The sequence below is a fragment of the Akebia trifoliata genome, chromosome 3 (genome assembly GCF_017979445.1).
Source record: "Akebia trifoliata isolate Shusen 1 chromosome 3, ASM1797944v1, whole genome shotgun sequence".
Lineage (NCBI taxonomy): Eukaryota > Viridiplantae > Streptophyta > Magnoliopsida > Ranunculales > Lardizabalaceae > Akebia > Akebia trifoliata.
The window spans coordinates 38,576,020-38,586,731 of NC_141377.1; the positions used below are offsets into that span (position 1 = coordinate 38,576,020).

At 35.7% G+C, this 10,712-nt stretch overlaps 1 protein-coding gene across 3 annotated transcripts; it reads left to right on the forward strand.

The window, feature by feature from the left end:
- Positions 1-551: 551 nt before the first annotated feature.
- LOC147406809 (cryptochrome-1-like) lies at positions 552-6,378 on the forward strand. 3 transcript variants are annotated; one of them, XM_086435032.1, is made up of 5 exons: positions 552-1,106; positions 2,032-2,250; positions 3,557-4,263; positions 4,853-5,652; positions 6,115-6,378. In XM_086435032.1, the coding sequence occupies exons 1-5, from the start codon at positions 788-790 to the stop codon at positions 6,164-6,166; spliced, it is 2,097 nt and encodes a 698-aa protein (XP_086291158.1). In that variant the 5' UTR covers positions 552-787; the 3' UTR covers positions 6,167-6,378. The 3 variants fall into 3 exon arrangements, with proteins under 3 accessions (XP_086291158.1, XP_086291160.1, XP_086291159.1); XM_086435033.1 differs by having other exon boundaries at positions 554-1,106; positions 6,093-6,378; XM_086435034.1 differs by lacking the exon at positions 6,115-6,378 and having other exon boundaries at positions 4,853-5,656.
- Positions 6,379-10,712: the final 4,334 nt, after the last annotated feature.

The window sequence follows — 10,712 nt, forward strand, 5'->3', positions numbered from 1 at the left end:
TGAGAGACTAAGTGAAATGACGAAAATAACATTGTCTTCAACCTTTTGCCAAAAATTCTTTATTAAAAAAAAAAAGAAAAAAAAAAAAACAAAGAAAAATCCTTCAATCTCTTCAAGCTTTTGGATAAGAACTTTGACTTATTTGCCAACAATAGGTTCGAATGTGCAAGTGGATAGAATCTTAAGACAAAAGAGGATGATGAAACTATTTTCAATGTTAAAGTAGACAGGATCTTAAGATTGAAGAATAGGTAGAGTGATTGAAGATTTGTCCTTTAAAGATATGATGGGTTTTTCAAAAAAAAAAAATAAAAATAAAAAATCAAAGGTTTTCTAGTAGTAGATAGAAGATGAGGGTATTTCCATTATTTTCTTTTAATCTTCTACAGATGACTGTGATCAAGGGGGCATGCCATCAGTTAAAAAATGCTATTCACCAAAACATGGAAAAGATGTGTCTGAATTACCTAAAGAAAAAACCACAAGACATAAAGTTGTGGTTCAAAGTTGTGCGTCATTTGATCTTAGCCAAACCCCAAGAAGGCCAAAAGAGGTGGTGTAAGTTGTGGTGGCAAGTTGCCCATCACTCTCACTCTCTAAAAGAGTAGAAAGATACCAGTTGGATGCTTATGGAACCCACTACTATTCAAAGAAGAGAGAGAGAGGAGGGAGAGCAATGTTCTCATAGACTGAATTTGATACCCTTTTAGCTTACTTTTAATTCTCTATGAGCTAAAGAAAGAAGAGAGATTGTTTGGTTGTTGAGTTGTTACACAGAGAGAGAGACATGCCAAGTGGTGGTGGTGGGTGCAGCATAGTATGGTTTAGGAGAGATTTGAGAGTTGAAGACAACTCTGCACTAGCTGCTGGTGTGAGAGCAGGTTCTGTGGTTGCAGTCTTCATATGGGCACCTGAAGAGGAAGGTCACTATTGTCCAGGGAGAGTCTCTAGATGGTGGTTGAAGCAGAGTTTGGCTCATCTTGATAGTTCTCTGAAAAGTCTTGGCACTTCTCTCATCATCAAGAGGTCTACCGATAGTGTCACTTCTCTCATTGAGGTTGTGAAATCAACTGGTGCTACTCAACTCTTCTTCAACCACTTATACGGTCAGTTTCATTCACAGATATTTTGGATTCTCTTATTTTGGATTTTGTAGATCTTGGTTTGTTGGTGATTACTTTTTATCATTGTTTACTCTCTATTATTATGAAATGTTTTCTTTAATTTTTCTTGTTTTATTAATTATTCTTGTGGTAGTGTTTGTGGCTTGGGTTTTTTTTTTTTTGGTTGTTTGGATCAAATGAAGGAGTCTTCAATCAGTATTTATCATTGTTTACTCTCTATTATTTTTATTTCACCTCTTTCTCTTGGTTGATGATTCCTTTTTATCATTGTTTACTCTCTATTATTTTATATGTTTTCTTGATTTTTTTTTTTTGTTTTATTTATTGTATTTGTGGAAGTGTTTTGTGGCTTGGGTGTTTTTTTTTATTTATTTTTGGATCAATTGTAGGAGTCTTCAATGAGTGTTTATGATGTTTGCTTAAATTGGAATTATTTCTTGAGTATGTACATAAGCCCCTATTGTTTCCATGTTGGATATTTGGCAAGTAGGATTCTATAATGATCATGATTGTGGAATTGGATCTTTTAAGAGATGGGTTTTCTAGAATTTTGGATTTCAAGATTGTTCATTTTCTATTGTTTCTTATGTTTAAATTATTCATTTCTAATGTCAAGATTGTTTTCTTCCCTATTATATATCTGTTAGTTAATCTAGTCAATATGGTCTTTGTTCTGTTTTGGTTTCGTTATTCATGTTTATTGATTCTAGAGCTATGTTGTGCTTAGGTTTCCTCTTCAAAATTCAAGGTTCTGTACTTACCTTTATGTTTAGCCAAGGATGGGTGATGTGCCTTTATATGGCCTGTATGAGGTTTAGATGTTCTAATCTTCATTTTGTTGCAAGAAAAGCAAGAGCTAATTTGTGATAGTTTGGATTTTTACATAGACTTCATTCCTTTTCTGTAGATCCCTTGTCGCTCGTAAGAGACCACCGGGCAAAGGAGCTTCTCACTGCTCAAGGCATAGTTGTCCGTTCCTTTAATGCAGATTTACTCTACGAACCATGGGACATTAATGATGACCAAGGTCGCCCATTCACGACCTTCTCTGCTTTCTGGAACAAGTGCCTTAGCATGCCTTATGATCCGGCGTCTCCAATGCTTCCACCTAAGAGGATAACTTCAGGTCTGTTTTCTCACGTCCTTACTTCATATATGTTCTTGGAATAGATTCTAGTGGTTAGAAATAAATCACTATGTTATATAGTGTTTCCAGTGACTGTAAATATTAGGTCTTTTATAGGTCAATAATTGTGTGGTTGGCATCATGTAATGGCAACAGTGGGGAATTGGCATAAAACAACTCGTAATAATTGGTTTTCCTAGATTTGGCTAAAATGGGAAAGACGGTAGAGGTGAAAGAATTGAGGTTCATGAAATATGCTAGGATCGAATCTAGAACATATACATAATCATATTTATTCTTTGATAAGTAACACATATACATTATATTGTTGGGGGTGGTGAAAATAGTCAATCCTGAAAATAAAATGTAAATACAAAACAGAACTTAATTTATTTTTGACACTCCCTTTAAGTCAGATGTGTACTTGGAATATTGGAAGCTTCATTGGTTATATAATTGTTTAATTGCTTTGCTTGCCTTTATTAGCACATTTACTCATTTGTGTTCCAATCAAACAATCCTCTTGAAGTATTTGATTATGTTAAACCTTGTCACAGATCAACTCTTGCTTATAAAAAAAGGATTGATGAGAATATTTTTCTCTTGGATTATCAAAACGAAACTTAGCTTGGCCTACAAAATTCCCCAGTCCTTCAAGACTCCAATGGATGTTGAAACCATGAAGTTCCTGTCATGATCCAATATTCAACATTAGCATTGGGACAGAAATTACACACTCTACCTTAAATTGCTCTAACAAACCAAAATTCCCACAAATATTATACAGTAGCTACTCTCTCATACCGTGCTCCTCAGGTTCCTTATTAACTGATATTGCTGAAAGAAACGAACAACTCTTAAGAGTACCTCTAGCTTTAATGTTTTGATGATTGTGAAAAAAGTGTAGAATATATGGGAGACCACATTACTAAATTTTAGGCCTTTATGTGGATTGTGTAAGCAGTTGTATATGGTCAAAGAGGCAAGCACCTTGTTCATGCTCGCCAAAAGAATGCGAGTTTCTGTGAGTGCATTAGGGAAACTTTACTTGTACCATAATTATGTACCAACATCATCTTGTCTAGTTTTTTTTTCATCCAAGTCAAGGATTCTAAAAGCGTGAGAGAAAGGCTGAAAATGAAGATGATTGAGGTAATAAGAAAAATATTTGAGGATACATGTCTTTTTGATGACCCCAAGTTGTTAGGATGAGACGTAGATGTTGCCATGTTAGGATAATTCGTTATTCTTTGAACTACCACTCTTGTGCATGCTTGTTTACATAACAATGGTTGTTCTCTTTCAGGTGATGTGTCAAGGTGCCAATCAGACACAGTGGTATTTGAAGACGAATCTGAAAAGGGAAGCAATGCTCTTCTTGCCCGGGCATGGTCACCTGGATGGAGCAATGCAGACAAGGCTCTAACTACCTTCATTAATGGGCCATTGATTGAGTACTCTGTCAACCGCAGAAAGGCAGATAGTGCAACGACTTCGTTTCTTTCACCTCATTTGCATTTTGGGGAGGTGAGCGTACGGAAAGTCTTTCATTTAGTCCGCATCAAGCAAGTTCTCTGGGCTAATGAAGGGAACACGGCCGGTGAAGAGAGTGTCAACTTGTTCCTTAAGTCTATTGGTCTCCGAGAGTATTCAAGATACATGAGCTTCAACCACCCTTACAGTCATGAAAGGCCTCTTCTTGGACACCTTAAGTTCTTTCCTTGGTTAGTCGATGAGGGCTATTTCAAGGCATGGAGACAAGGTCGAACGGGATACCCTCTAGTTGACGCTGGCATGAGAGAGTTGTGGGCGACTGGTTGGCTTCATGACCGGATAAGGGTTGTGGTTTCAAGTTTCTTTGTGAAGGTTCTACAATTGCCATGGAGATGGGGGATGAAGTATTTCTGGGATACTTTATTGGATGCGGATCTTGAGAGTGATGCCCTCGGTTGGCAATACATATCTGGGACTCTCCCTGATAGCCGTGAGTTGGACTGCATAGACAACCCACAGGTATGAATAGTTTTTCAACTGTAATTTTGGAATTAATAATGTGTGTACTCATAATATATGCAAACGCGCTATCACTTTATATATATTTTTTTATAAATAATATATGGCATGTGGGGTAGGGTCCTTTTTCATGATGGTTCTATAAGCTTTAGATCCATACCCCAACGACCCTCATCATCAGAAGGAGCAAAGACCTCTTCTAGTCTATAAGAAAGCATCTCCCTATCTAGCAATCACGTTCAAAATAGAGCATGAACAATTTTATTTCCTCTTGTAACAGAGTAACGATCACCACCACCCTTTGGTGATAGGAACCAAAATGTAGATCCCAAAGCAAACATCACAAAACTTCCCAATACCCTCCCACAATATTTAATTCTGAAAACCTACCATGTGTACAAATTCCTGATCTTTAGAATTGCTATACTCTTCTTATACCATTTTTGACAAGATATTAAAAAAGAAAAGAAAAAGAGAGATGGTTGAAGTTTGACATCCAATTGGCTTACAGAATATTTGATTTTATGCAATTTTTTATTACTTCTTTTGAATAGTTGACTTAATTGTGAGATTTCTTTCTTCATAACAGTTTGAAGGTTACAAATTTGATCCGAATGGAGAATACGTACGAAGGTGGCTTCCCGAACTTGCGAGGATACCAACTGAATGGATACACCATCCATGGAATGCACCAGAATCCGTACTTCAAGCCGCTGGGGTCGAATTGGGCTCGAATTATCCTCTCCCCATTGTAGAGATAGATGCAGCAAAAGACAGGTTGCAAGAAAGTCTTGCAGAAATGTGGCAACGAGAAGCAGCTTGGAGAGCTGCAGTTGAGAATGGAACCGAAGAAGGGCTCGGTGACTCTTCGGAATCAGCTCCTATTGCCTTTCCTCAAGATATTATGGAAGTTGATCGTGAGCCCACTAGAAACAACCCCATACCTATGGTCCGGCGCCATGAAGATCAGATGGTCCCCACCATGACTTCTTCATTGCTAAGAGCCGAAGCGGAGGGAACTTCTTTGGACCTCCGAAACTCAACTGAGTATAGCAGTCCTGAAGTACCGAGAAACGTACACATGGGTTTAGAAGCTCGGAGAGAACCAGTAAACCAAGGCGGCCTCCATACTGTCAGAAATAATAACGCTCCACCACGATTTAGTGTTGCTTTGGGGTTGCAAAATGCTGAAGAATCAACGGCAGAATCTTCTATTACTAGTAGGAGAGAGAGAGATGGTGGTGTAGTTCCGGTTTGGTCTCCATCAATTTCTAGTTATTCAGAGCAGTTTGTAGGTGAACAAAATGATCTTGGGAGTAGTTCATCCTATTTGCAGAGGCGTCCACAGTCTCATCAACTCATCGATTGGAGACGGCTTTCACAAACAGGGTGAGCAACCAACCTTTTTTTTAAAATAATTAGTTAGGGCTGCACTAATTGTTGTCGTTGGGAGGGGAGGGGAGAGAAAAGGCAATAAAGTTGAAGGGGGTGAAGAAGAAAGGCAATAAAATGGTTAATGTGGACCCCACTCCGATGGGATGTTCATTTTCTATAACTGTAGCAACTGTGGGACCCACCGTTGTGTTTTATATATATATATATATATATATATATATATATATATATAAAAGATTTTCTGAAGTTTTGTTTAATGGAACACCCGGAAGAAACAAAAATCTTTGAATTGATATCTGCTAAACTAGCTTGTTAGCCTTTTCATTTCAATATGTTACACAACTCCTTGGTCTTTTTTATTTATTTATTTTATTTTTAATTTTAAATTTTCTCAAAAATAAAATGGTAACTCTTGATCTTGGCATTTCTAACAGATAGAACAATTATACACAACAGGGCAAGAAGTTGGGTGGTTGAGAACGCTGTGCCACCTAATGCCATTGGCTAAGACTACATGGCTGTATTCCTCGGACAGGTCAAAATGGATGCTGTACTCGTGTATCAGATACTTCATTTTTAAGGATGTCGTTTCTGTGACATACCATCATGGCTGTCTATCTGTCGTACTCGGGTAACATAGCTTCATGACATAGACTACCCCCTTGTATATTATTGTCTTTTTTTATACCCATTATCTGACCTGATCTGTGGCTTGACCTCTCTCGTGTCTAAGATGCCAGATTGGTACTGTCAGTCTCTTTCCCGTCCTATATGTTTTTCTTTACTGTACCAAATTTAGTACTGTTATATAGTGATTGATATTCTCATAAGGTGAGTGAAAGAATAATGTATTAGAAGAGGTGTAACTGTAGTAAATCTAGGCTGGTGCTTCTTTCCTTGTGGAGTGACTGAGGTTCAAAAGATCATTAAAAAAATAGAGATTATAGTTTTAAGACTTGGAAGAAAACTATGAGTGATGGTAACTTCAAAAAATATAGATTTGATAAATAAAGAATAAAAGTAGTAAGTGAGGTCAATCATAGATCTTATGATGATCATATAGTAGGTTGGGTACATGAAAATGTGTGAAATATATTATAAACTTAGCAAAAAATTAGAGACACAGATCATATTAATTATTAAGATGCATTAAGAACAAACATGAAAAAAATTTGGTAAGATAGGAGGAAATTAAAGAAAGATGGAGGATCTTATTTTTAGAGAGATTTAAATGCTGATCTTGTGGAGAGTTTAGAGATAGAAAGAATCATTAATCCTATGATGACCATAAGACATTAAGCTATTGTATGATGATTAGGATTACAAAAATGAACAAAACTTTAGCTAATATGAAGATAAGAAATGCTTCAAGCCTGGATTATAGCTTAATAGCGGGAGTACATGGGTCTCGGCTGGATAATTCTAGTTAACTAAGTTTTTTAGTAAGATTTTATAGACTGAAAAATTAAGAGACTAATGGAGTAATATTACGGGTTTTGTTTGTAAGGACAAAGGAAATTTACAAAAGTACACTAATTGTTGTGGGATAAAAGTTACATGTCACACTATTAAATTATGAGATAGGGTGTTGGGAAAAAAAGATTTAATAGTTCATACAATAAAGAATGATAGAAAATTAATTATACTTCATGTCAGGGAGGGAGTTCAATTATTGAGACTATCTTATTTAGAAATTCAAAGGACAACTCTCAAGAAAGGTGGAAGAACATAATTTTATTGAAGTAGAAAAAAATATGTCCAGTCCTTACTAAACTTACTGTCAGATATAAGTAGAGGTCTAACATTGTATTCTATTTACTGATAATGTGGTGTGGTTGTTGATACTTGAAAGTATAGAGGGCTTGAACTATGGGCGGATACCCTAAAATTAAGGATTTTAGGATAAGTAAGATCAAAAGAGAACATATGCGGTGCAACTTTTAGTAAGGACAGTACTAGGTATGAGACATTAGTCAAGATTGATGTATTGGGCATACCCCAAAGATAAAACTTTTACTATTTACTTACAATTATCCATAGTGATGGAGTGATTGGTGAGAATGCATGTGACCACAAAACTAACTTTGGGTTGATGAAGTATGGGTGTTTTGAAGGAAAAGAAGTGTCAGGCTGATGAAGTATCCTTTACTGTGCTTTCGTGCATCTTCTTCTGGTCTGAGGCTTTCTTTGAGTTCAGGGGGTGTGTTTTTTTGATGATTTTGTGGCAAGATGGGACTGGGCTTGTAGTATTTTGTGCAGCCTGTTGAGTTCTTTGCTGTCTTTGTATTGCTAATTGGTCTTCTCGACCACTTTTTCAATAAAATTCGTTATCTATCAAAAAAAGTAGGGGTTTGTTTCTGGAGTTTTATGTGATCAACATGTTCGAAATAAAATGAGAGAGCTTTTACAAGGCGATAGGTTTGTGGAGCTAAATGTGACATTCAAGAAAGTAGAGAGAGGATCTCAAGTTGGCTAAGTGATAAGAGTAGGAAAGGAAAAATCATAAGTGAAAGAAAACTTATGAATAGTCCTTGAATAGGACTATGGGTTAGAAGTTTCGGATTGAGCTGATTTTTTGTGAGGATGGTCTCTATGATAAGAAGATCACTCTCACAAAAATCAGCTCAATCTGAAACTTCTTAGTCCATCGGAAGTGGTTTACAAATTATTGGTAAAAAATCGACGGTCCACATTCTAAATCACTTTTGATGGGGTTAGAAGTTTCTGATTGGACTGATTTTTTTTAGGATGATCTGCTCATCATAGAGATCATCCTCTCAAAAAATCAGCTCAATCCGAAACTTCTAACCCATCTTTCGAAAAATTATTATTATTACATTGCTTTTACATATGTCCCATAATCTGTCCCCTATATGTATATATTATCTATTTTCTTAAATTTTATCGATTGTTCCCATTTCTTTCTTCCCCCCCCCTTTTTTTTTTCCGTCCTTGTCGTTTTAAACCTGTGTGCTCCAACTTGTGACCATGTGTGCACCATCTCTATTTTCTCTATATGGATCTTTGAGAGAACTTGCATAGTAGCTTCTGATGGTTTCTATCAAAATTTTTTTATGGGCATAGAACTTATAGACTTGATATTCAATTAAGCATTATATGTGTGATATTAATTTTAGGCTTAGCCATATGTCATTTTTCCAAGAAGATGTGTTGGTATTAGTATGTTAATCCCAAAATTTTTAGACAAATTCTTGATATGGTTGCAAGTTTACAATCATGTTTTTGCAGATGCACCTATTGATACCCAGGTGAAATCTTACCATACCTTCAACTTTATATTTCAAAGAAATTCAAACAGCTCTGGATTAAAGACAACATGATGCTCAATTTTTATTTTAAAAAAATTGCCACTAAACCAAAAATATCAACTGAAGAATGAGAAAAATCCTAAAATGGTAAAAAAAATGTCATTTTATGGCGTTTTTAAGGGAATGGACCTGAAAATAAGTGAGTTATAGCATGGTTTCAAGACGGCAATTTGCGCAATATGAAAATTGATTCACCTGGGATACAATTTGAACCACCCAATTTTTTGAAGAACTTGACTTCAGGGATGATTCGGATTGGCATCTCTTGGGTGATTTTATTTATTTATTTATTTAATCTTTAAAGAATTCAAGTGTTTGTTATTTGATATAAAAGTATGACCTACCAATCCTTTTCTCTTTAAGCTAACCATTTTCAAACTCAAATCAATTTATATCAATTCATGTCAACAAATGGTTTGAACCAAGAATCAATTTAGGAAGGATTGACTAGGCCAGATCAAACCATGGCTACCACCTGGTGAGTAAAGTATTTTTTTTTATTTTTTTTGGAAAAATGGGTTCCTTAAAAAAAGGTCAATTTTTTGTTTTTTTTGATGAATTTAGTAAAACTAGGATTGCATATATTGACTTTGATCATTAATCTACTACATTATGCAAACAAGTAAAGGACAAGTACTGTAATTGGCACAAATCAGTTGGAAGGTTATTAACAACATTAGAGAAATTAACCATCACTGCTAATCCCCACCCAATGCCATGACAAATGATTTTGATCGGGCATAACTAGTTAATGAGCATAACCATAAACCCTCATTTGGCAAATATAAGAATGTACGTACTCACGAGCTCTACAATAATATGTACAAAAGTAATTGTGCTTGGGTACTAGGGGTAGGCATGATTTTTGGATAGAAAGAACAAGATTCGTTCAACCAATCTTAGATTTTGGGATAAGGCTTTGATGATTATAATTGTGATCTAGGCGTTCGCATTATAAACCAACGGCTCCTGAGAAGGACACCCATGACAGTTGTTTTCCAAAAAACAAAAAACGACTGGTCTAACAGGTGCAACATCAATCGTTCTAATTGGAGTAGTTTTTCATTTACGACAGACAAGGACAGTAGGAAAAGTGTTGAAAAAAAAATGACTGTTTTTTACAGTCGTAAGAAACGACGGTCTATAAGCATCGTTTTCTTGGATTTATAAGTAAAAAAAAATTATTTTGTGGATGTGTTGCTCAAGTGCTCCACACACTACAACAAATAAGCGTTATAGCGAGGGCCAGAGCCGTCACATTAAAGGTTATTGTCGACTTTTATAAAACTTTCGTCCATTTGACCGTTGCTACAGATGTTTTTAATTAAAAATAATAATTTTACAATACAAAATCAATCTGTATGCCTGTGAAGTCCACCCTCTTCAGTTCGATCTCAGAGAGAGAGAGAGAGAGAGTAGAAGAACAATAAGAAGAAGAAAGGTAACTTTGAAGCTTAATTACTCAATTTCTGTTCTGATGCTTTGCTTTGCCCTTTAGAGAAAGCGAAAATGTGCTTCTTCTTTCACGAGGTGCCCTAAAAATACATAAACGAAAAGAGAATTTTGTTGTTCTGTTAGTTCATATAGATAGTGTTGTTTGCATAGTAAAGAAAATATTTATTATCAAACCTTAAAATCTTAACGTATAGATAAAAGAACTTTTTGTAATCGTTCTCTGATCTCTTCAAGTATTAGGCCATGTATTCTTCATAAGTAACTCAATCC

What these genes read in the sequence shown, in the direction of transcription:
- LOC147406809 (XM_086435032.1), top strand. Translation starts at nt 788, where the DNA reads ATGCCAAGTGGTGGTGGTGGGTGCAGCATAGTATGGTTTAGGAGAGAT. An exon ending in ACCTAAGAGGATAACTTCAG is followed by an intron (nt 2,251 to 3,556) that starts GTCTGTTTTCTC and finishes GTTCTCTTTCAG; the next exon opens with GTGATGTGTCAAGGTGCCAA. An exon ending in ACTGCATAGACAACCCACAG is followed by an intron (nt 4,264 to 4,852) that starts GTATGAATAGTT and finishes TCTTCATAACAG; the next exon opens with TTTGAAGGTTACAAATTTGA.